General features: G+C 36.2%; 1 protein-coding gene and 1 long non-coding RNA gene across 3 annotated transcripts in view; one reads left to right on the top strand and one right to left on the bottom strand.

Moving 5' to 3' along the window:
* LOC129433594 (uncharacterized) overlaps positions 1-27,847 on the top strand; it is a 98,421-nt gene that overhangs the window by 31,966 nt on the left and 38,608 nt on the right. Inside the window, exon 3 of the long non-coding RNA XR_008640424.2 lies at positions 24,060-24,170. This is a non-coding gene — a long non-coding RNA (uncharacterized lncRNA). The remainder of the gene's footprint in view (positions 1-24,059; positions 24,171-27,847) is intronic.
* The window catches only part of wnt7bb (wingless-type MMTV integration site family, member 7Bb), a 41,770-nt gene continuing 38,657 nt past the window's right edge, over positions 24,735-27,847 (bottom strand). For both annotated transcript variants that reach the window (XM_055192231.2, XM_055192230.2), the window contains exon 4: positions 24,735-26,275. In XM_055192231.2, coding sequence (XP_055048206.1) covers positions 25,796-26,275 — 480 coding nt within the window. In that variant the 3' untranslated portion in view covers positions 24,735-25,795. The remainder of the gene's footprint in view (positions 26,276-27,847) is intronic.

Below are 27,847 nucleotides of genomic sequence, written 5' to 3'. Positions count from 1 at the left end.
CATGTCAGTAAATTTCAAGACGTTTTCATTCATCAGTTTCTTCTCGGCCAGTACATTCAAACCTTTACTCTCCTCGAGCCAACACACTAATCCTAAACGAACAGTAAGTGGAAACTTAACATCAGAAGATGGAGTGAAAGTTCTGCTACAGAGCAGATTTTTATGAAAACCAGATAGTTACTGTAGTTGTGGTTATGTAATGGTTAAAGGGAAGTTCACCAAAAGTGAAATGTTTGTCACCCTTTGTTTACCCTCATGTCGAATGAAACCCACACGACTGATCTTGTTCTGTTGAACATACCGGACGTAAAATATTCATGTCTTTGCATACAGCGAAAGCATGCAGTCGCCAGGTCCTGAAGTGCTCTTGTATTTTTTTTAACATTTTTTTATGTCATTTTCCTTTTAATTGTCATTGTAACACCTCAATAAATGATTCAACACAAGACCAAACACACAATATGGACTTACAGAACTCCATAGTAAATTCATAGAAACTCTTAAAACAATACAATAAGTGTGTACATTTTATTGCGTAATTATTCACACTGATGTGTAAATTCAGTATGATTTTTAAATATCTTTTATCTATTTAATTCAATTTTATTTACATAGCGCTTTTCACAATTGGTAATTGTTTCAAAGCAGCTTTACATTACTAGAAGCAGTGAAAAGCACAGAAAATCGACAGATAGCATGACATAATACACAATAGCATAAGCAGCTAAATTTGCTGCGGCTATGAATCAACATTATAACCGAGCGTATTACTAATGTAACGTATAGAAGAGGGCGCTAAGTTAAGCCAAAGAAGGCTGCCTCCCCGGGTTGAAAAACCTCCTAGGAGAAAAAAACCCAGGGCTTTTTTGCTGGGGAAAAAAGTCCTAGGATGGAAAAACCCTTGGGATATATATATATCTCCCAAGGGTTTTTCCCCTCCTAGGACTTTTTTCCCCAGCTATATATATATATATATATATATATATATATATATATATATATATATATATATATATATATATATATATATATATATATATATATATATATATATATATATATATATATATAGGGATGTCACGGTACCAAAAATCTAGTAGTCGGTACCAAAACCACAAAAAGTACTTGGTACCCAAGTCGGTACCACAGTGTGTAAAAAAAAGAACAATTATACTTAAACATTATTTTTTTTATTAAAACATTTCAACATTATAGAAAACTTTTAAGAGCTTCTGTTTAGGTTGTCTGTGTTAATGTTTGTTGACTTTTCTCCTGACTCTCTTGGTGTACATCCTCCTCTGGCTGATACTGTTAAAAAGAGAGAGAATAAGAAATACATTTTATTTATTTAACATACTGTCTGACAATGACTAATAAATCAGCTAAAGCTACAGGGGCTAAGGTGCACTTATAAACACACGCACGTGCACATACACATACTCTGAATGCAACCATTAGTTTAATATCACTCACATTGTTGCAGGATGAAAATAGTTATTAAAAACCCTTAACATTTTAATACTTCATCCAGTGACATTAGGCTACTTTTTGCTGACAGGATGACTAAATGGCGATGCATGGTCGCCCATTTATAAATAGTTTTTAAAGTTGCAAATGCAGCGTCATTAACAAATAACTGACTTACACAATACATTAACATCTAGCATAAAGTTAGCTGGTTACACGGCATTAATGCCAGCTGCCTCAAACAAACATAATATAGGGTCTGGGTTTCAGTATAAAATTAAAGTTTTACAGTTTGTATATAATGTTAATGTGAATTAAAACTTACCTCGAATTCTTTAAAGAGATTGGGGTGTCTGTCTTTCAAGAGCTTTGCCAAATTCTATGTTTGATAGCGACAAACAACTTTAGAAAGATTCCCGTGTGTAAGAGGCGTTCTTCCTCTTCTTTAACTCTTGTGGAGCGTCAAATACACACGCGCGTATATGCTGCCCCCATCAGTCCCGGAAGAGTATTGCAGCCTCGGTACCTCCGGTACCAGAGAAAGCAGGTACCGTCATGTTTAAAAAAATGTTGGTATCGACTTGGTACCGAAGTATCGGTTCTCGTGACATCCCTAGAAATATATATATATATATATATACACACATACGTAAATGGATAAGGAAATTAAGCGGGTTCTGCCAGTGGCATCAGCTGGGTATCACATTGAAGGACGGCCAGTAGAGCAGAGGTGTGCTGACTTTCACATGTACCGAAACTGGGTCTGTTTGTCTCATTGTCCTTGGGGTTGACAGGGAGAGAGAAACAAAATCCTATTAGTGTAGGGGCCGTTCACATGTAATGCAAGTGTCACACAGTGATGTTGTTTAAATCAGCTTGGTTCCAGACAGGCTAACTATTGCGGCATAAATATGTTACCCACAGTTGAAGATTTAGAAAATTGGGGGCCCAATACGGAGGTATCTATTGGTCCCCATCCGATCTTTAAAAGAAAAGGAAACATGCCAACCCGTTTGACTAAGGCCAGATGCCCCACTGTCGTCGTTAATGCAGGTTTAGTGGCAAATGGGTCTGTATGGGATACTATTCACAAGACCACAAGAAAACGCCAAAATTGCAACCTGACCATACGTGCCAACTTTTATGTCTTTGTAGAGCATTTCTAATTTAAATGTTAAGTGAAATGTTCTTTATAAATAAACATGACTTATGCTACAGACACCTGAAACAGACTTCTCATAGACTTAAGCATTGGTGGCCGGTGACTTTTCTTCCGAGGGGCGCGATATCAAAATATGTGTTTGAAGTGTCATGTTCATCATGTGTCTTGTCAAAATACGTGCCTGTTTCAAAAGAGCTTATGATAAAAGATACTCTCACGTTCACGAATAAATACTCGCAAGACACTAACTTAACACTAAACTTTGATTACACATGACATTTTGTGAGTATCTAGCAAACGCGAGCATCTCTTTTATTATAAACCCATTTGAAGCATTCGCAGCAGGCTTGTACTTTGACATCACGCATGATGCACATAAGTTTACATGATGCGCCGAACACATCTTTTGAAATGGCGAGCCACACACATGACGGGATACATACATGTTGTGACAAGCTTCGCATCGTGCACCCTCGAAAAAGAAGTCACCGGCCACCACTGGCATGCTAATATTTGATGTTACTGCGAATATGGTCGGGGAGGGCTTCATCAATGTAAATACTTTGGCTTCGTCCATCTCCGCTTTTCAGTGCCAGTTTCCTACTGGTCACATTTCTCCATGTGATATGAATTCACAGGTCAGAGTTCACCAGACTTGAACTTTGGTACGCAGTGAAATGTGAAATATCTGATTTCTTCGCATGTGAATGAATGGAAGTCAGTGGAACAAAAAGTGTGGTGTGACTGTTTCTTTACACTGAAGGAGGTACCGTTGATCATAAAATAATGTTTTCATATTTGTAAGAGTAAGGGCTGAGATACATAAACAATAACTGGCTTAATAGTAGTCCCCATCCAGTATGAATGTGTGTGTTCACGTGCACACAGGGTGCTCTGTCATAAATGTGACTGAATCACCTCGTAAGTGAAATACCAAACCCGGTGAAATCGTTAACCGCAAACCAACGCTGTGGTCCAAATGTTTTTCCAACACGGCATGTATTTATCTGAAACATATTGGGATTAGAAAAAAGTTTTTTAATTTCCATGACACGAGGAGACGAGAGAGAACCGGACTGCTGTAAGATGACTCTACAGTCTGTCGAAGAGCACAACAGTGTCCGAGCGAGTCACAGAACTCTTTAGGGTTTCTACAAAGAGTCTAAACCAAACGTTTCAATGAAAGCAAACATAGAAAGTAAAAGGGTCACGTCATTATGATGTCTGTTTCTCCATTCAGATTAGGAGCATCTTCTTTGTGATTGAGGTTATTCATTTACTCTCTCGCTGTCTTTCTCTAAGCCCTGAAAGAAAGCCTTCACGCTAGTGAGAAAAGCGAATGAACTGAATCGAGAGTTGTTGATAGACTCGTCGAAGACGAGGTCTTTGCATCCTTGTTGACAAAGGTAAGTAATGAGAGTTGGCCGAGAGTCTGGAAGTTTCTTTAAGGAGCAAAGAGGGTCTGGACGGTGGGGGTTTCGGTTTGAATCGGTCGAGGGGGATCTGCAAGGCGATGGGTGACATTGGGGCTTTTGTTGACCAAGTCAGAGATGCTTCTCACGGGCATCAGTGTGTCAAGATTGGTTACCTCTAACCAGCGTCGATTGTTGGCGAGATGGATGGACCCTCTGGATTCAAATCAGAAGTTCTTAAGAGGGAAAATGGGGGAGCGTGACCACACAACGAAGGCTTAGTATTCTGGGAGTTTAATTCACACTGTGAGATCCATTGACCTGTGCGCCATTGTTCAACAGGTCACTTCCCTTAAACCGTAACCTTAGGGGTGATAATCATTGGAATGCTCAGGACGACATTCCTCCTCTAGACCATTGACTCAGATTGGCACTGGGTTTTGGGCTGTAGAAACATTCTCAACCATTAGTTACTGGTCCATAGAGGCAAAGTTGGAGAATAGCTGTCACAGTCCGAGTTCGAATAACGGTTCTGTGATTATGGGAAAATGTCGAATGAGGCTTTTCCAAAAGCTCTTTTAATCACTACTGAAGTAGCTCTAGTACTCAAGTAGAGCCTAATGTTAGTAAGCTAACGCCTGGATACCAAAACATTGGATTTTAAATAAATACCACATACAAATAAGTAAAATGCTTATTTCATTATATCATCCTACAGTACATGTTGGATTGATATTTTTTACTGAAAAAGTCAAATCTAATAGCATCCTTTCGGCTTTTGTTTTCTAGAAAAAATACCAGAACAAAGCTAATCAAAGACAAACTTCAAATGTTTTTTGGCTGCGTCTGAAGCAGCTGACTCATTTTATAGCATTCGGACACAGATTGAATGTTTTTGCTTTCGGTAACTCCTCAATTAACACATCTAACTTATTATCATTATTATCATTCAGTCTGTTTAAGATTAGACTATAAAGGACCAAAACGCAAAAAGTTTAACTAAATGCAACACATCGGCCAGGCAAGCAGATGTCATCCACATTATACTCATTTGATCAGCAATGCAAATTCTTAACATATTACAGCAAATGGCATAAATATTAGATGTTTACTGGAGTCAAATATTACAAGACCACTTCAAAACAAACCAGAATATACGCTGACGGGATTTTCTGATTTGGGAGTCCATTTCCAGTCCTGAGTTTATTCATGCACCAAATTAAACCCAGCAACAAACTGGAAATCTGTCACAGTTAATCATGTTATAATACGAAAAGATACAAGCGAAAACGTCCACGAAAATGATCAATGACAGTTTAAGGCAGATTAGAGACCCAGCAGTAAGATTTATGTCTCGTCGTGGGCCCTCCGGCGGAAAGCAGTTAAAGGGTTTGAAATGAGGTCAGTTCCCAATGCTGCAACGTTCCTACTGATTTTAAGTTCCTGTGCCAGCTCCCGAGGGCCAACATACGTGTGACATTTACATCACATCTGGAGTCGTCTCCTCGCGACCCTTGGTTTCCCCCTTCTATTTAATGAATCTCATTCTGAATCTCTTCTGTTTTTACTCAAGACGTACAATGCTGTATTCTGCATGACACGGGACTTTAGTTGTAGGTTGAACACTTTTTGACTTGCCGTGCACCTGTTCAGTGTTGTGTAATCAGTTTATACAATGTTTGTTAATTTACAAAGTACAAATGTAAAGTTTTAATGCTAATGCTAATCAAAGCTAGGCAAACTTAATTGAACTTCAAATTGGAATTTATAAATATTTATAAAAGCTAAGTAATGTCAACCAGATGAGTACTAACCCCATATGTTTTCAAAAAGTTTCTTTCAGCTTTTTAGTATATCATCCAATAAAAACTATATTTTTGTAAAAGGACCAACACAATGACAAGGCAGTTATTGTTAGGATGATGCTTCATTGCTTTTTCTAATAATCATACATGTTGTATGATTCACATCGGATGACTTTATAACAATAATTGGGCACACACCTAATGCAAAGCGTATATTCGCTTTGTGTTCTTTGCTCAATATTACTCGCTGGATTTAACGTTGTGTCGGGTGAATTTTTCCCTCGAGTTGAATTTTTTCAACTTGTGCGGAAGATGCGTTTGATGGGTTGTACACACCAAACACGAATTCGTGAATTACATGAATTGGGCAATGCGATTTCCGCGAAAAGGCGCTATTCACCTCAAATGTGTCTTGCGAGCAATTTGGAAATATTCAACTCAAGCGTAAAATAAGCTTTTTTCCCCACAATGAAAGAAATGCTTTGCAGTTGGTGTGTACACAGCATGAGGCAAATAGCGCATGTTTGCAAAAATCACACCGCCCTCCACGATTTTGCCTCTATTTGCATCTTTGCATTGAGTTTGTATGTAATCTACTTGCGCAAATCGTTGAATTTGCGATTGGTGTGTACGCCCCTTAAAGGGACAGTAAGTAGGTTTTAAGTGTTTTTTTAATTAAAATCAATGTCTTTATTCATAAATATGTCCTCGTTGGTGTCAAATGACCTCTGCAAGTGATCTGACTTTTCTCTTGAGCAGGAGGCTTCCATGTCGTTCCGCCGTATTGATAAACTATAATAGCAGAGAGGGACAAAAAGCACTAGCGAGTACATAACGCCTACCGTAGTTGCAACACGCATTTGGAAAAGCGAGGCGCTAGAGAGCACTATTCATTTGAATGCAAAATACAATTTCACCACTAGATGGGGTAAATCCTACTTATTGTCCCTTTAAGCCACCTCGTACAATACTTAAAAATTCCAATGAGATATTTGAGATATTAAATTCAAAACATTTTAGCAAACTCAATCAGGATTTTGTTAAGATGGTTCAAGCAGGAGAAGCTGTGAAATGTTTAATACGTTCAAAATCATGTTGGCATGCCTCACTGTGATTTTTTTTTTATGCCATGTGGCCTGTAATCTACTGGATTTATATCACTCGCCACCCGTGTGTTGTACAACCTTTCTAATATTCCAGGACATAAAAGTGTAATTGCCCCACATATCAGAGCTACTGAATATATTGCCGTTCTTGTTTCTGACCAGAAACACAAATGGGTTTCTATGGAGACTCTCACCACTTCTACAATTTACTAACCAACTCACGGCTGTGGTTTGGCTTTTGCGCACGGGTGGAATCGTCTGACTGCTATTTTGGCATCTGGTCAGATTTGTGGAATCCGTTTGTCTTGTCGGAGTTCACAGGATCTGATGCACCTGGTTTTATACAGGATATATTTATGCCCTACATGCCCTGCCAACATCACTGTCCCACCACAAAGAGTTAGATTTCCTTTAGTCATTAAGTGTCAGAAAAAATCATTTAAAATGACAAATTCAACTAATATACGTATAATGTCTATAATTCCCAAAATAGCTGGAAAGGACCAACGGGTTGAAAATTATAAGGAAATAAAAATATATTTTGATGTATTTTAATATATACAGTACCATAAGTGGCTGTTTAGTCTTTGCCAACACAATCTCATGGCAATTCATACTGTACGTGTATTACGAGGTGGCGAATTCGTATGACTAAATTTGTACATTTATTATGCTTTCGCCCCATCACGTTGGTTTTAGGGGTGGAGTTTCATGATTATTTAAAAATCTTACGTTTTTGTACAATTTACTTTGTATGAATTCCTAAGAAATGGCCAACTCAATGAGATGATGTTGTCTTTGCTGGTTCCTGTCATCACAACAGATGCATGCTGGGACGGATTTTAGTACTTTTTTTTATTGTGGGTTTAGAGATCTGTGTGTGTCTGTTTGATGCTAACATATCCACAGCACTGTCTGACATATGTCACTAATTTACTCACCCTGGATCAGATTAAAAGACCAACATCAGTCCAAGCCTCAATTCCAATGGATTTTGAAAACGCTGACCTTAAATCAGTTAGAAATTAGTTACAGACTTATAAAACCTAAAGAAGGGAAGCAAAGTTTCCAACACTGTTTTAAGGTGACCTTTGTTTTACACCGTCACTGACGGTATGTGTAGATGTAACGGTTGACTGCTGAAAATGTCTTTTACAGTCGGTGTTGGACGCAGTACGTGTTCCCTTAATGCATTCATTTATTAATAGACTTTATGACAATGACAGTCTATAAAGACCGAAATATAGGGTATGAGTTTACTTTGGACAAACCAAACAGAAAAGTTAATTATAAGAAATTATATTGGGTGTTTTTATTTTAATCTGCTTGCGGGCCAAATGACAGATCAGGTCTGATCCCTGAAGGAAAAACTGTGATCTATTAAAGTCCAAAAATTTGGTTTTGGTTTCATGTGAGTTTTTACCTACATTAGTTAAATAAACAGTGCTTAACCAGGATTGTTTTAGGTTTCCTATTTTTGGAAAGAGTGACCAAACTGTATTTGAGAATTTATGGACCTGTAAAGACATTTTCATTTAATCATGATGTTTGCTAAAGTACAACACAAATTCTCACGAACTATTAATCTTTGCCCTGAACTATTAATCTATTCATGCAACTCCTCGTTTGTGCTACAGACATAAATGATCTTCAAATGGGCTTTAAATCTAAAGGCCATTTTTGCTTCCTTTCACAGCGAATGGGCTAAAGATTGATCAAATTCATCAAAAACAGAGATTGAGGGGATTAAATTATCCACAAAAAATAAGATAAAATAAAAATACAATAAAAATGTTTTATATAAAAGGTAAAAATAAAATATTATATCACAACAGATTAGTTAATGATGAGGTAAAACACTTTGTGTCAATCAAAAATAAAGTGCAAATATTTGTAAGATCCAAGATGCGGAAAAAGAGAAAACGTGTCACAGAGCATCATCACTTCACACTGTCAACACAGCTATCGTCTTTACTTAAACAATGAAGTAACCATAAAAAGTTATTCATTAAACTTTCAACATTCAATTAAACGCAACTTAAAATGAATCAGTACATAATCCCATAAACCTTTGTGCCTTAATATTTTGATTATTTATGCTTTATCACAGAATAAGAAATGATAAGAACTTTAACTACTTAAATATTTGTTAATAAAATATCATAGAGGTTTAAGTTCTAATGTTTAATATTATTAATGTGATAATTTTTGTTCAGGTGATCAGTGTTTACTTTTTTATTTTATTGTATTTCTCTCCACAGCGCTTGCAATTCATGTCAAAAATGCAGTTTTATGCGTTTCTCTGAAGAATCAAGTTTATTCATTGACTTATAGTCAGTCGTGAATTTTGTGTTATAATATTTATACCATCAAAAGTAATAGAAATGAACTAAAAATAGAAAAGATTTAAACTAAATTAACTAAGTGGAGATGTTAGACAGAATAATTAATATTATAAATTAAATGAACTTAAAATGACGTTTACTCAACTAGAAATGTTAAGTTAAATGTAAAAAAAATTGTTCAACTTAATAGTTATTTTATAAAACATACACTGTAAAAAAACTTTGCTGCCTTAAAAATTTTTGTTAAATCAACTCAGATTTACAAGTCATGTCAGCAGAGATGAGTTGTCACAACTTATAAAATATAGTTGAGAAAACTCAACTTTATTTTATAAGTTATAACAACTCACCTGTAGTTATAACAACTCATCTCTAGTCAACATAAATAATAGTAAGTTGAAATGACTTGTAAATCCGAGTTGATTCAACAAAAAATTTTATTTTTAAGGCAGCAAAGTATTTTTTACAGTGTATCCTTAAAAAAAATCATAATGTGATTTTTAGTAAAGACTACTAATGCCAACTTTGTCTGCTACACCCACTAAAGGTAATATGTTAATGCAACTAAACCTGTTTAGTTTCACCATGTGTAAAAACTAAAATGATTTAGTGCAACAGATTTCCACGCAATTTTCTAGTAATGTCAACTAATTTGGGTTAAAAACTGACACAGTGAAAGAAAACTTCTTACCAACCCGTGTGTGACCATCTGCAGCGAGTCAGCAAATTGAAATTCTTTACAAAATTACGCTCCTTCCTATTTGCCAAATTTTTTTCTGTGTTTTGTTCTTTTTTTCTGACAACAGCCTGCATGCTGTGTGAGCTAACCAAGATGTTGAAAATGCAAATATTTTCCAAATGTCTGGGGATTTTTCTCTATGAAGTATCGAATTTTGTGGTCACAGCTGCTCAGCACATTGATGTTTTATCAATGGCATTCGTATCGTGGCATTTGGAGGCTGAATGAGTTAGGACACACAGAACGCCAACTTTAATGGGGAAATGTTTGGGCAAAACTGTCCGTGTTTGAAGTCAGCTTATAATGGCGCCCCGCTGTTTGAACAAACAAACGTCTTTAGTCAAACAATAGTCGAGTAAATTACGACTTTGCAAACCCATGCTAAGTATTTGTGAGCAAACAACTTCACAAACATTACAACTCAGAAGCCAGAAATCACACTTGAAACAGATTTCTCTTCAAAGATTTAAGAAATGTGATTTAATACTTGAATATAACAAATTATATGAGCGGACACTGACATGACGCAGTGTTTATTGATGTGCGCCGTCTCTGTCGATCTAAACCAAGTATTGTTTTGCTTTAATTTAAACATTATTCGCAGAACTTTTCACAATGCATTCTGGGTACGGACCGCAGAAAGCAGCTGCCAACCTTTAGGAAGAAGCCTTCACGTTTGGTGTGCACTTATTTTATTATGCTGGCATTACAAAATTGAATGTATGTAATTGTCCATCAACGCTTTTTGTCTAGTTGTCAGCATCTCTCAGACTGGCGATGCCGTCTCTGTGTGAGGTTGTAGGGCGGTGCCGTTCACCCATTAACCCTACTTGAGTTTTACGAGCGTCGTGGCCTCATCCACGCCAACGTAAATACTCATGCCGGCCAAGCTGAGAGTAATTATTTAGTGCTCATCGGTCTCATCCCTCCTCCTCCCCGAGCGTATATCCACGGCCCTATCTGCTGATCTGACGTTATTTACGGTTTACGGTTATTCTCCAGAACAGAAACTTATTAAAGTGCAGTTATTAAACATTCTCACAGGGGAATGATCTGCAGTAAATCTAACGTTTCCCAGCGCCGGACCTCCAATCTATCGGACCCTAATGGATGGGTACGTTTATCTCATGGAGTTGTTTTGTGCAAAAATATTATTCCCCACCAGAAAGAGACAGGGACGATGTAATCGGGTTTCATAAGAATTATTAAGCGTCTTCTAAATGCGCTGCAGTAAAGCTGATTTGGATTAAGATTTTAAGCTTATGTGTTTCATGTCCTCCCCTTAAACCATTTAGTCAATGTGTGTGTGTGTGTGTGTTTTAAGAGTATAGCTAAGTGTGGAATAGCCATACAGTTGTAACATGTATACTGCAAACTGATTTTAAATTGTATCACATATACGCAACTCTACAAAAAATGACATTTGAAGAAATTCATTATTTTGAATTGAGGAGCTCAAATGCAAAAGCCCCTAAACGCCACATCTCTGTCAAAAATGAGATGATACCAAATGCTCTTGCCACGTATTATATGTTCATAAAAAATTTCACTTCAAATCCCCTTAATCCTGGCCTCATGCAGGCCATTCAGAAATACCAGTTTGTTGGCAGAAACTATTAGGTGTCTGATTAAAAAAAAATTATTTACAAGAAATCATGATGCTCTTACGTGCGGATCACACAGAAGATCACAAAAAAATCTCCGGTTGCACAGTTGAATTAACTTTGCTTAAAATGATTTTTTTTTTATCTACGTAATTTAATTACGTGCACCAGTTCAAAGTGATTCAATCAAGTTTTCTTAAAATGAAATTAATTTTAATTAATGTTAATTTTATTTTAAAGGAACAGTATGTAGGATTGTGGCCAAAACTGGTACTGCAATCACACAACTGTTGGCCAATACACAAAATGACAACATAAACATCAGTTGATCAGGGCCATTTTATGATTAATTGATATACATTTAATACATACTGTTCATTTAAGAAAACATAATTTAATCCAGTGCAACTGATGTCGAGAAGTTTATTTTTTCAATCAGTCACCACAACGAAAGGCCTGACACTCCCCACAAGAGAGACAAACGAAAAAACACGAATGACATTGGGCATGAGATTACTTTTTTCAAGCTCAAAGCGCTCCTGCAAAAACCAGCCCAGTCTCACGAAATTTCGTTATATAGTTATATAGATTCTTTTTTCGTGATATTATCATGAATTTACGCGTTTTTTCGTGATCGTATAACGAATTCCTGTTTTCGTGTGATTATCACGTATTGGTTACTCAACTATTTCTTACCATTGTTGCTTCGGTTTAGGGTTAGATTGACAAAAAATGACATCCCTTCCCAAACCCAACTCTAACCATAACGCCAGGCGACATATAAAAAAATAAATCAGAAAAAATAGTATAAACTAATACATAAAGTGACATTCTAATGCAAGCACCAAATCTAATTTTAAACCGAAGCGACAATGGTTTAAAAATAGGAAAAAGCAGTTGAGTAACCAATACGTGATAATCATACGAAAAAACGAACTCGTTATACAATCACGAAAAAATTCGAAAAATCGTGATAATATCACGAATAAAGAATCAAAAAAATACGTGACTATATCACGAAACCTTGTGAGACTGGGTAGGCAAAAACGCACGGTGGTTAGGGTTCGCATAACGCTCAATGCCAATAGAAAACCATTCAGAAAAGACACCTCCCACTGCCATAAACGCGTTTTGTGTGAACCGCCCCTTAGAGGGGTTTACATCATAAAAAGAGATTTGTTGAGCACCATAATACTGTACGCTCTGCTCCATGTATGTCGCAAAATTCTTTTTATACATCAGTATTCCTGCACTTTTTCATAAAATTAAACTTAAAAAGCGGTCATATGACATTGCTAAAAATATTTTTGTGTGTATTTGGTGTAATGTTCTGTGTTTAGGCAGGTTAACTATAGGTTGCTCTTCCAGGCCCCGTCTTTCGCTATTCAGGACGTTGTGATTGGCTGAATACCTGAAGCGTGTTAGGGAAATGTTACGCCCCTAACCATATTTGGAATATCAGCTGCCAAAGCACAGCGTCTCCACAACATGGCGGCAGTGACAACAATACTACAGCGAGAATAAAATGTATGCCTTATTTGCATATACATTTGTGTGGTGCAATTTTTCCTCACAGTGATGTAGATATGTGTGGCATGTTTGAATGAGACGTGTGGATGAGCCTTCACTTTTAGAAAGAATATCTCTTTGGGTTTGAGACTTTAATCTTTGCAACTTTACAGATGTTTTATATGCACAAACAGCTTTTAACGCTCCAAATGCACAAATCAAAAGAATTATGATTTACTGTAAAATAAGAAACTGTTTGTTGTTTGATTCTGCAGCTGTTTCAAACGTGAGAACATGTCCTGTATGAAGGACTCTTCCTCCTTCTGGTGGTTTAGCATTCATCATTCTGTTGTTGTGTCTTTAAAACTCATAGCAGGACAGATCGCGGGTTCCTCCTCTTTTAAGGCTACACCGTACCCAACCAAAGCTTCTCTCCAGCAGTAGATGAGCTCAGCGTGGTCTGTTCCTTTGAATCGGCCATGTGTTCCTCACCACTAATATCAACCAGATGACATCGAACCTCGCGGTGATTGTCTCTCAATGAGACAAGTAGTCAAAATAACATAAAGGAAACGATGAGCTCTGTTATTCCCCAGACAAAGCGCCACATTTGTCCCTGGAGGCCCCCGGACCGAAAGAGTACGGCGGTCTGGAACGGATGGGCGATTGCTTTTTGATTTTACATGAAGTAGTTCGGTCGTAGCGCTCGTGAACAAAAAACATTGCAGAAACTGTCACGGCCGTATGAATTAATACCAGAAGAGATTGAATATCTGTTGATGTGATGATAGAAGTTTGAAGGAACAGCTCAACAGCTCGGTCTCTCGCTGCTTCAGCACGACATCCACGAAAATTTTCCAGTAGGGAGCTAATGAAGTTTGACGTGAACATTGTTATACATCGATACAAATCGGTTTCCCGACCCCTGAACAATAACGTGACTCATCATGACACAAAGGCTGATGAGAAAAACTTAAAATATGTTGGTACCCTACGCAGTGGACTTTATATAGGGTCTCTTGTCAACAGCACAGGGTACATTTCAGAGGTGTAGTTTGTTTTCGTAACCCCCCAATATTCAAATCCGCCAGTTACCCCCCCCCCCAATATTTCAACATAAAAATCACAATAGATCACATAAAAATATGTATAATTTGTCCCTAAGCAAATATGAGTTTGTCATAATATATCAGACATAAAAGTACTCCCCCTCCATTGCACCGATTGATGACGCCCAACAAATGCGTCACACTTTTTATTAACCAAAGCAACGCGAGTGGTACATGTATTTAATATTACATTATATCAGAGAAACTAGACAGGGAAATTTACCCATCATTCATAGCATACACTTTGTAATTCGGTGTAACTTACCTCAAAAGTGATTACCAGACGGTTGTGTGTTACTATAAAGTGGACTAAATATATGACTGTGTTATAACAGCCGTTTCATACCTGTAGTACAATGCACTTAATTTGAATATTCACCATTTTTGAAGATGCTTTTATCAAAATTTGAGCTACACTGCAAAAAAAAAAAAAATATTTTCAAAAAAAATATTTCTTAGTATTTTTGTCTTATTTTCAGTGAAAATATTTTAAAATTCTTAAATTAAGATGCTTTTTCTTGATAAGCAAAACGACCCAAGAAAATAAGTCTAATTTTTAGACCAAAAATATCAAATTTAAGTGATTTTGTGCATAAAACAAGCAAAAAAATCTGCCAATGTTGTAAGCTAATTTTTCTTGAATTTTTCTTGAATTTAGTGTTTAAGAAAATATTTTTTTTGCTTACCCCATTGGCAGACTTTTTTGCTTGTTGCTTAAATTTGATATTTTTGGTCTAAAAAGTAGACTTATTTTCTTGGGTCGTTTTGCTCATCAAGAAAAAGCATCTTAATTTAACAACAATTTTTAGATATTTTTACTGAAATCACGACAAAAATACTAAGAAATATTTTTCTTGAAAATCATTGTTTGCAGTGTACACTGATTTATCAATATGTGTGTTCTCTTGGGGTTCAATCCCATGACCTTTGCGATGCAAACACAACGAGCAACAGAAAAATATGCATATTAAAAATTTACACATTTATGTATTTTATAGTTTAGTGTGTAGGGAGCAGTTAACACTACACAGGGTCCCTATGAATCATATTGAATGCTCAATGTTATGTTACTCATATCTGTAGGGTGGTCTCCAATCTTTCACTCCTCCACTATGAAAACAACAGTAAGAGACCGAGAACATGAAACATTTATTTTTATCATACCGAAGACACGTTACAATCTGATGGTGCGATTCAGGAGCACAAATGTGTGCTGACGTTTTCTCTCTTATCGGCCCAGTAAAGACAAAATAACAAACATGTTAACATCATGAGTGATGTTTCCCCTACATTGCTTTCTACAGTCCTGAGAAACATTGACGTGTGCAAGACAAGAGTTTCTTTCTATCTTCACCACGGGTTTCTGGAAAATCTCAGCCGTCAGTTGAAAGCATCGCGTAACTGTTTTGTCTTGACACTTCACCCTCCCTCTTTCTCTCTCTCTCTTTCTCTCTCTCTCACTATGCCTTTTTCTTAAAAAGATAATTTATTCTTTACGACTGTCATTTCTCTCCCCCTCACAGCTGCACGTTATCTATCTATAGACTCATCCCATGCTAACAAATTGCTGCCTGGAGATTCACTTGTCTACCAGGTTGGTCCCATGGAATCCCCCAAAATGTTTGCACATACCGGGTTTGGAAAGCAAAAGGCGGTTGGTCAATGGAGGTCTTTGAGGGAATCCTGTTGATCATATACATACACACTAAAAAAATGATTCATTCAATTTACTCAATTTTGTTAAGGTAAGTGGTCGCAATCAGGCACGTGCACACATAGACATCAAAGGGGGCTTGAGCACCTGCCCTTTTAATTCCTGGAGAGAAAGTGCCCTTTTTTTCTCGGGTGCTTTTTTTTTAAATAATATGATCTTTATTCATATAACAACTGATGTCTGTCTGTTTCTTGTGTTTTTAACTTATTACTTATTTAATTTTATATTAATTCATTCAGGAAACATTTAAATGAGATTTAAACTCATAAAAAGAAAAATAGCGCTTTTTGTGGTACACAAACTTTTAACAGATGAGTCCCGCCTCCAAAACTCACATCGCTAATATGATTGGCTTTATCTTTCTTAAGTCCCGCCTCTCTAAGCTACTTCGCTTTATGATTGGTTGGTCTTTACTGGTGTATTGTAGGCTGCATTCGTGCTTGTAAGAAGCGCCAAAACTCTGACAGTCCGAATGAGACGCGATATGCAGGCAGGTTACCGGTAAGTGACTGAGGAAGAAAATATTCTTATATTAACAGTTTTATGCACAAAAATGGGACACGTTGTTACACATAACGATTCAGGGACATTGTTTTCCATGGCAATCCCATATTAACCTGAAGAGTTGCAAACTTGTAACCGTTTAGTCGTGTATGTAGTTTAACAGACTGCTCATAAAATAATAAAGCACAAACAATAAAATAATTGCAGAATTGCAAAAAAACTGCAGTAGTAAGCTTTTTTGTTTGCGTTTTCTGTAATGGCTGTTAAATAAGTATAATGTGTTATACTGGAGTGATGTAGTAGATTGGGGAGAAATCTGATGGTTCAGTATTTTACTTGCCCAGTCAGAATTGTCACTGATGTCACAAAAAAGTAAAATATAAAATACAAATAAAATAGGCCTAATCTATATTTGTTGTTTCTGACATGTGTAACCCTAATAAATATGAAACCTAAGATTAAAGGTGCCATAGGAGGTGTTGCCATAATATGTTAAATTGTTCTTTGATAATTCCATAGAAGGTATGGGGCTTTATGAAGTGCAAAAATTATCCAGAAACGTTTTTACATGTCCATTTACAACCCTAGAATTTGTCATTTGAATGAAATTGTCTATTTTTGCCCTATTTGAAAGGGTCATGAATAATAATGTTGAGCTCTGCTCTGATTGGCTCTGCTCTGAGGCTCATGCCAGAAGCTCACATTAGTAAACAGACCTTATATGTTGAGCCCTTATCAGACGAAAATACAGATTTTGAGTAACAACTAATTGTTAACTAATAGAACTTCAGCTAAACGTTAGCATATAGCATTTATTGGCATGTAGCGCTAACTCAGAAGTCACAACTTTGTTTTTAGCATTTAAACAAATTTGTAAATTAATGTGTAATTTAATGTTGGGGCGCAAGGTTATTATAGTTTTGCTTTTTTAAATTAGTTTTTATTTTAGTATCGTTTTCAATTTTGCTTTAAATTTAAGTTTAGTTTTAGTTAGTTTCATGAATGGTTTTGTTAGTTTTAGTTTAGTTTTTATTTTGCAAGCACATTTCTATTTAGTTTTTATTTTATTTCATTTCAGTTATAGTTTTAGTAATTATAGTTTAGCAGCTAACAGCAGCTAGACTGTCTGACATTTTTATCAGTTAACTGAGGTTGCTGTCAGCCTCAGCTAACCTCACATGCATAAAGAACCATCTACAAGTAAAGACTCCTTAAAAGTTTGTAAACATTGCAACGTCTCCGGGTGGGCCGGGATTAGTTGGAGCCAAAAAGAGGCGCGGACGCAATGCTGACAAGCGTAAGCTAGGACGTTTTAGGAGGGATTTATTAAACATAGAGCAGAAGAAGGTTCGGAACTGTCTGAATATGTAAATTTACTTACTCTGCGTAACAGCTATTTTTGTAAATTAACGCTGTAACAATTAGTTCTTGTATCTTGTTCTCATTGGAAACATTTTAACCAGATTTTGGATATTTCCTACATATGAAGTATTTTCGTCTGGTTTGTGGAATTTTGTCAAGGCTTATTGTCTAATGTAACCTATCGCTGGGCTAACTATGATTAGCAATGGGGATTATTTTAAGAGATCATTCAAAGGATGGCACACACATCTATCGCTGTATGTTTGTTTAACATTTAAGCTAGCTAGTGCACTGACGGTTGACTTATCATCACCTATAAAACAGAAACTTTCTGATTTGTACTAGATAAGACCAACACAGATGCATAGATTAATTTACCTGATATGAACTGTGCACTGCAAACACGAGCATTATTTGCGATCGTCTCCGTCCATTCAACCACAATTGTCCTTTTTATTTCTGTGAAGGAATGTCTGCCGGGACCCGGTTAAACTTTTGCTTTGAACCAAAAGTGCTGGTCCTTCTATTTTGGTTGCCAAAAACACAACAAGACGACATTTTAAAGTCAAAGCCTCAACTTTTAGCGCTCCTGTTATGAGTTCTTCCTTATGTTTTGCCTCCAGCTAGAGCGGTGACGTCACAGTGACGTCGGCGAAGGGGTCTATTATAAAGCCTGTTCAGATTTTCCGCCATGGGATGAGAGCTTATTAATTACGAAAACGAATATTTATTTTTGATAATTATTATTTTATTTCAGTTAGTTTTTCAATAACATTTGCTCGTTTCGTTTAGTTTTAGTTTTTCATTTCTTATGAATTTTTAATTTTATTTCAGTTAACGAAAATGTTTTTTAGCTGATAGTTTTAGTCTTAGTTTCAGTTTTCGTTTACGAAAATAACCTTGTTGGGGCGTACACCTCGACTTACATCAAGAGTCTGTCCCCCTAAAATTAGAAATCTAAATTGGTGAATTTAGAAGAAATCTATACAGATGCAAACAGATGGAGGATACACTCTAAAAATTTAGTAAATCTGAGTAACTGCATCTGGTAAATAATAAATAAAACTGAGTAGAAATAAGTTAACATGAAACATTCTAAATTATTTTTAAGTTGCTGTATTTTGTTAATCGTTTTTGCAGTGAATTTTTTTCAGTAAAGTTAACAAAATAGCAGCAACAGCCCTCTTCAGTTTAGAGTGCATATTTATGTTGATTTAAAAGTGTTGTGTATTCTGATAACACCAAAATAATTAAAATGATGTAGTGCCTTGTGCAAAATAAAAAACAAAATTAGTAAAACAAGCCCCTCTGCTTGATGCAGTTATTTAGGTTATTCTAAATATTTACTTGAAACAAGTAGCATAGAAAATGTTTTCAAAACATGCACATTGTCGTGTAATGGTTTCCTTTGCTGCTCTATAAACATAGCATACTAAGGAGACCATGTTTTCTGTGTGAACTGATTATTTTGTAGACATCTTTTGAAAATGAAACAATTGCGTGAGTTTGAGGAAGATAAAATGAATTAACTTTTTAAATAATTTTTTAAAAAGGAAGTCAGAGTTGCGTTAATATATATACTTTTTTGTTAAAAAAAGAAAAAAATACATAATTATGAGAAGTGCCCTTTATTTCACCTGAGCCCCTGCCCCTCAAAATGTCTGTGCACGTCCCTGGTCGCAATCAATTTATGTAAGCTACATTTAAACAAAAGTTTTTTGTTTCGTTTTGTATTTCATTTTTTTTTTAAATGTAGCTTAAATAAATTGATTGCGACCACTTACCTTAAAAAAAAAAGAGTAAATTGAATGAATCTTTTTTTTAGTGCAGGGTATAATTTGTGAAAAAATCAGGCGGGATGTTTTTCTAATATTTTTACTTATAAAAATAAATTATGAACGACAGGCTTATATGGGTGATTCTCGCGAAATTAGACTTATGAGGTGTCATGAAACATTTTGATGAATGTTACAAACATCTCTTCATGTACTATTTTGCACATGATTTCAAATGACATCATACAAACCAATTTTGTTGTTTTTTCCTCATTTAAGGGGAAATTTGTCATTACCGCAACGTGTCCATTACTGGATTTGGGTTCTTTGACATGAAAATATTTATAATTAAAACATCTAAAAAATAAAAAGCTTCAGTGCATGTTATACTATAAACATTTACAGTAAAAAAATGTGGTATCTGGTGATCATTGGTAAATGTAGAGACAATAATAAGAAATATAAATGTGTCCAAGACCAATTTTCTCATCCTCCGCAACAATTTTCATTGTTTAAGCCCTCAAGGAACTAACATTTTCAAACAAAAATTGTTGGAAGGGACATAATTGATTGTGACACTCAAGATGGCTACCAGGTAAGCAGTTCTTATTTTTTCTCTCCAGAAAGTTGCATTTTTTTTGTCATAGTACCTTGACAACTTTTTAGTTCTCATTACCGAAACATGAGTTTGTAAATGCATATATTTAATGTAATATCATGTTGCGGTAATGATCATTTTTATAATGATAATCTAAAAAATTAAAATAATTCTATAGGAAAAAAATTAAATCCTCTAAAAATAATGGTTATAGTAAATTCAGACCTTAATCTTATATGTGCAAAAAAATGACTTCAAGGGCTTTTTAAAAAATCTGATGCTGGACACCTTCTTAATCTGGATTTCGTGAGAATCACAGATTATTCAGGGTATTTAGATATTTCTTGTAACTGTTGAAATAAAATATGTATTGAAATGTAACCAGTCCTACTCGCACCCTCCCCGACGAGATTCAAAATGCTCTGCGGTGCGTTTCCCAAAAGCATCGTTAGCTAACTATTGACATTGTTACCATTGAACTCTATCGGTAACAACAGAACTTGCGAACATAGTTGCTTTCGGGAAATGCACCCCTGGTCTGACATGAGATTCAGACGCTCTAACATGGAGGCTAAAGGTCATGAGCTCTAACGTCTGTCGCTTGAACACTTCTTGAGGTTGGGGAGTGAGGTTAAAAAGAATTCATCAAAGGCAGGGATATAAAGACTGGGGGGGTTAGTCCCACCCATACCCCCCAAAAAATTGCACCCTGATCAAATCTGAGTATACTGTATATACAATCTTTCATACACAAATTATCATACTGATATCTTAATAGTCTCTCAACGCTTGTCATTGAAAGGATCACCACACTGAGATGCATTTAATTTCCTCACCCAGAGAACATTTATTTTAAACATGGTCAACCTGTCAGCCAGTCATGCATTTATTTTCAGCTCTTTGGCATTTGGATTTTATCTGTACATTAGCTTGCATCTCCACAAACATCAGCCTTAGGTCGTGTTCACACTCGCTGGGTTCTATTGGTTCTTGCTTAGCGTTCACCCTGCCATTTTAACAGCGAACCTAAAGGGAATAATCTTTAAAATAAAGAACCATAAAAAAATGTAGTCCCTCTGATCACAAATCATAAATATTCAACATGTACCAGAAACCCTATAGTGTGTGGGGAAACCCAAGGACAAATGTGCATGCACGGTGTAGATTGTTGCGTGAACGAAACGATAGCCAATCAGAACGCAAGCTGACCTCGAGCTTGTATTGTAACGTATACTGTAAAGTAAAGGGGATCGTTCACCCAAAAATTAAAATAATGTCATTAATGACTAACCCTCATGTTGTTCCAAACTCATAAGACCTCCATTCATCTTTGGATCACAGTTTAAGATGTTTTAGATTTAGTCTGAAAGCTTTGTGACCCTCCATTAAAAATCAATGAACAGTATACTGTCCATGTCCAGAAAGGTAATAAAAAACATCATCAAAGTAGTCCATGTGACATCAGTGGGTCAGTTAGAATGTGTTGAAGCATCGAAAATATATTTTGGTCCAAAAATAAAAAATTAGGACTTTATTCGGCATGTGTGATGTGAAGTCACGTGACTGCAGTGACGCGTATAAGGTGTTATCCTCAAACATGTTTGCGAAGTTTTTTTTCAAACTCACATCGTGCGTTTCCCCCAGACTGTAAACGAAGCCCAGGTGCACAAAAAAACTGCTGGGGCGCACCAGATAACACGTCAGCCGCGTCACTGCAGTCATGTGACTTTAGTCTCGCGCATGTGTTTCACAACAGACTCCAAAGAGAAGACAAAGTTATTTTGCTTGTATGTAACTGACCTTCAGTGTAAAAGAGAGGTTGGCAATCGTATCTTATTTTGAAAGTTCTCACTGTTTAGCATTTTTTTATGATTTGTGATCTATTGACATTGTTGTACTGCTGGGTCTACATGAGTTTATTGGACTGTGGCTGTCCGGCGCAGCTCTCAATCGTCTGTTTCTGGGTGAACAAGACCGCTGGCATTACACGCCGCAGCCAAACTCACATTGAACAAACAATCTTGACACCTAAACAAAAGAGGAGAGCACACACACAGCGGATGTTTTTCTCGCTCATATTTTTTTATGACAAAATGTTTGCCAGAAACAGGTGGATTTATTTTGGGCAATCCGGGGTATAGTGATGGAGCTCAGATGTTTCCGGGCCCCAGGGCTTCAGACGACTAACAAAACACATCTTACTTCTGCTTAGCTGCTCGTCTGTAATGCCTTTCAGCTGAACGCCTGGTGACCGAAAGTTTTCATCTACCAAACACAACCCTGTCCAAATCCAAACTATATGCTGTGTGAAGAAATAAATGCGGTGTGTTTGTTCTGTAAATCAGTTTTAATCCAACAATTTAGATTTAAATGTACACACATGGGTAATTCCATGCAAAATATCTACCCAAAGTTTTTAACCATACTGATATCTCAGATGTCAATATTTGGGGATTTAAATGTCCATGCAAAGTCTCTGTTAAAGTTTAAATGCATTTTTCTTATAGTTTTCAGAATTGTCATGTCCATAATGGAAAAAAAGTCACGTCCATAACTGTTTCTTCATCATAAATGCGCATACAAAACTTAAAATAAAATAAATATTAAATGTTCTATTATGAGCCGTCCCTTCTTCTTCTTCTTTTGATTATTATTGCATCTGGTTTGTGCATTTAAATTCAAAGAATTCCTACAAAGTTTGTTGTCTTCCAAAAACTTTTTTTTTTCTTAATTTTTGCCACATCCATAACATATGCATGTTTCCCTCATCTACAATATAAAACTTGAGTATAGACTGATATTTTTCTGATGTCTGGAAAATTTAAACTGGTGGTTAAATATATTGGTAATAAATGCATTCTCTGAAAATTTATATTTTAAGTTTTTATTGCAGCCATAACGCTGGAATTGCTCATATTTAAACCCTTCTAACATAAGATGAAATATAGAGTTATATTTGTAGATTATAATCCGAATAAAAATGTCTTTGACTGCATATCTGCTTTCTTTATTATCTTGTTTTAATTTAATTTAGATAATTCTGTGAAAATATAACCTTGATATCTTTAATATTGACAGAGTAAGATCATGACATTTAAATTATGAGACTTTTGTGTGGATTTCACAGACTCAATATCTTCTGAGAAGCCAATAGTATGCAATAAATTAATTTTATTTAAATGAATCATTGTTTTTTTTTTAATATTTGTTTAGTTTCATTTGACTTTTGACAAGGTAAAACACCCGAACCAAATTTTGTGTGAATTGCTGAGAAATAACTTTGAAAATTGTTTAATAATCGATTTACCGCACAGAAATGTTCTTCCATTAAAATGTTTTCTTAAAGTCTCAATTTCTATAACAAATACTTTTCATGTAATTCTCTCAATACCAAATGTGCCATGCTACTTTATCCACATTCATTGTATCACTTTGTACCATTAAGCCTTGAGTATAGTCTGTTTTTTACAAACGTACACAGTCATTCAAAGCATGTGCATTGCGACAAAATGCAATGCATCTCATACTACATTCTCCTGTAGGCGCATACGTGACCTATGCCAATGTACGCTGTGTTTGAAAAATCCGGTGGTAAGTGCTTACGATGACGAAAATTGCGTCATGCTGCAAATCGTCATACTTTGAACTCCTGAGCAATAAAAGAACATGGCATACAATAAAATATAATAAAAATTTGCAAATCTCTTAAAATTGCAGAGCGACAGAATAAACCGATTAAAATAGTTAAAATAAAACGATACAAAAGATAAGCGCTAAAAGAAACCTGAATGTCTATTGCAGTCGAGTCAACTTAAAACTGTCTTTTCGTTTTCCCTTTAATTCCACAGATAACTATACACATGCCATAATCAAGGAAACAAACCACAAGATATTATAAACATGTGTTTGATTCTCCAATAACGTAAGGAAAAGCCACATCCACAGGCTGTTGGATTGATGTAAGTACAATATCTAATGATGTATGTCTTCTCATGCCCAATTAAGATTAAGAGTGACTGAAAGTTTGGAACAGGGGACAATTTCCGGCCTTTAGGAGCTCTGCAGTGAATATTACCGCCTCGTTTTAGGCAAGATTCCCAAATAGAGTTTGAAGATATGGAAGTGGAAAGTCATCGCCGACATGTGTAGGAAACGCAGCATAAAGCCACCAATGGATTTCATTTTCTCAGCTGTAGAAATTCAGACTGTCCTTTAAAATGGTTATGTGTTTTTAATGAAATGTTTTTTCTGGGAATCAGGAATTTCGGAATACAGCACTGGAATCGCACATTGTTCCAGATTTAATTTTTCAATTTTTTATATTGGGATTCATACTAAAAAACACTGAAACAGGATATTCAGCAAGTCAAAATGTAACACTGGAATTTTTTCCATGAAATTATTGGACAGACGGGTGAAAAGGAGGGAATTTCATAACAATAACTCTATAAAGTAATTTTAGAGGCGATGACAAACAGTTTTTTCTTTCAATGATGAAAAACATGAAACCACGATACCAAGAGTTCTGCCGCAGTAACATCTCAAATGATATTTATTTTGATTTAATTGCATCGTATCTGAATAGAAAAAATATCAGTGCAGCGTTCTGTAACATATCCAAAAATATACTCATCCCACATTTAATAAACTGAGGAAGAATCTTTGAGATCTTTGAGTCAAGGTTTGTTGGAAAAAGAAAAGTTTTCCATATCTCTGTGGCGATCCTTCGGCTAGATTACAGCAAAGGTGAACCAACGTATCAGCTGACCAACAAATGACAGTGGTTTGAAAAGTCAACATATCATTAGCCATAAAACCATTTTGGGTTTGGGTCAAAATATCTGGGGCCTTTTTCTCCTCTAAAAGACATCTTCAGTCACAAGTTTCTACAAAGTCTTTCTTTTCATTTCGTATGTTTCCTTTTTTACACTTAGTACAAAATAAGACATTTCTACCCGTTAGCGCTTCGGTTCCTTATGAGACTATAACATATAATATATAATAATTTATTTTCAGTGTTCGAACAGACAGTTCCAGTGTGACTGGATGACTAACAAACTCTATCAGGTTCCAGTTGGCAATTTTTTATACATCCTTGATTTGCAGTCTGCATGGTTTACAGAGCTCCTTCTTAAATATAACTCAACATTTTGAGTTCCTCTTTGCCTTTAAATGCAGCATGTTGAGATGAAACAATGTCTTGTGGTTTTATTAGCTGTTCCAAACAGTTCTGTCAATGTCCAAAAACCTCCATTAAATCTCTGATGAGCTTCCTATGGAAAGAAAATCTACAGATCCCAGAATGCACTGGGGTCCAGGGCGCGGCTGGTATCCTGCAGTCCTTAAGCTCGAGTCAGTGTGGATACGTGCTGGCCTTGTATCTATTGATAGACTTTAGTATTTAACTCTGTGTTAAAGCAAATATACATTCAGCTGTGCAAAACAACGCCACGAAGAGCTGATAAGATCGAAATTCCCGTTCAGATTCCATTCCGTGGATTCATTGGGTAAAACCAATGCATGTCACTACCACATCCATGACCTTGTGGACTTGAACCCCAACTTTTTGTAGACTAACATCTGCTCATTTACAGGTAAAAACCTCCGTCCGCTCGCTACAAGTGTTGCATTTCACAAAACAGCACCACTGAAATTTACAGTTACACTGCCACACCTTGGTGTACTGGTGTGTGTTGTAGCCCCGCCCACAGCACATGAGGTCACAACCGTCCGTGTGCGGTGAAGTTCGGTTGCACAGTCGACCTTGCGTCCCCACGCTGCCAGTTTTGGCGTCCTCTTCGCAATAGTTCGGCGATCGCTCTATGAAGACCAAGTCCGTCTCCAAGGGCTTTTGATAACCGTTCGTTTTCTTCACCTTGAGAAAGGTGGGCTGGCGCAGTCGGGTGGCTCGAACGACCTCCACGTGAACCGCTTTATTGTACTTGTCCTTCAGGACGTAGCCGATCTCACGGAATTTCGGTAACGTGGTCCAACATGTTTTGGTGGTGCAGGAGCCCGAAACGCCGTGGCACTTACATTCCAACTTCATTCGTTCCTCAAGAACCTGAATGTGACCAAAATGGTAAATGGTTAAAAATCAGACCAATAATATACAGTATGTAAAGTACTATTATGTTCTTTATTATAATTATATTAATAATACTAATCTTGTTTTTATGACTTTTGGGTTTTTACCATGACTTAAAACTTTTAGTTGTGTATAAATCACAATAACAATAAATGTTGAGCTAATGTCACAGCCGTTTTATTCTCGGGTAATAAAAAAGGGGCTATTTAGTTTTTACAATGCTACACATTTACTAGCAAATTTCAGCTCTTCTCCATCCAAAAATGTCCACAATCTGTGTAAATTTTCAGTCATAAAAAATAATAACGCTCATGAAAGCAAAGAAGACAATAAAATAAAAAAGGACATTTTTCAGAAGGCAAAGTCTTTATAATTCCTTGCAGCATTTTCTTTGTGGAATTTAGGGCCAGATTTACTAAAAACCTGCGACAATGCAAACAACTTGTGTTTAAATAAAACGTAGCGCTTTTCCAAGCGGATTTAAAAGAGGAACTATATTTTATGGCGTAATAGCACTTTTGGGAGTACTTCGCCTCGGCGCAGTAACACCCTCCCTCTCCCATTATGAGAGGGAGAAGGGGAGCGGACTTTTCAGGCGAGTCGAAGTACTCCCAAAAGTGCTATTACGCCATAAAATATAGTTCCTCTTTTAAATCCGCTTAGAAAAGCGCTACGTTTTATTTTGTACCACCAAACTTGCTCGTATAACTACTCGTCTTAAATAGGAAAAACGTTGATGTGTTTGGTCACTTCTAACTTTATCTCTAAATGGTATCATTGAATGAATGGGGCTAAGCTAAATGCTATCGAAGCGTCGCAGCGCGCTCCAGTGCTTACATGCACGCACACAGATGATAGAGGGATGTATCAACAATTCTTAGTTAAGGTAATAACATATTTTAATATTGAAAATGAGTAGACTATTCCTTTAAATAATAATTTGTTGAAAGTTGTTTGCTTGTATACTATTCTGAACGCAGCCTTGATCTAAGCTACAACATCAATAATTTGACATTTTCATTGACCATGTCAATGTGTTTGCAAACTACAAAAACACTGCACAGCACAAAACGCGCATGTTAATGGCTTTGGGAAATCAGTCTTTATATAGATCTGAACACATCCAGTGGAAAACCATATGTTGGCATACCAAAGATCTAATGTACTACATCATTACTGCCAGAGGTTTCAGACGGCAGATCTAAAGCCGGTACATATCTACTCCTCTATAATTCTCTCAACACACCACATCTGTAAACAGGAAAAATAAATAGAAATCTTGTATAACCAACACCATGATGCTACAGTTCAAAGTGGATTATTTAGTTACTTAATGTTTTGCAGGTCTTTACTAGACCAATGAGATGTCTTTGTGGGTGGGACTACACAGCAGAACATCACAACAAACCAATATCAGACTATATTAAAGGGTCAGTTCACCCCAAGATTGATCACAAATCACTTATCCTTGTGTCGTTCCAAACCACCAAGTCCTTACGATTGTCTTCAGCACACATTTTTAGATATTTTTGATGAAAACTGGGAGTC

The sequence above is a fragment of the Misgurnus anguillicaudatus genome, chromosome 6 (assembly GCF_027580225.2).
Source record: "Misgurnus anguillicaudatus chromosome 6, ASM2758022v2, whole genome shotgun sequence".
Classification (NCBI taxonomy): Eukaryota; Metazoa; Chordata; class Actinopteri; order Cypriniformes; family Cobitidae; genus Misgurnus; species Misgurnus anguillicaudatus.
This window is presented reverse-complemented; position numbering and strand designations above follow the sequence as displayed.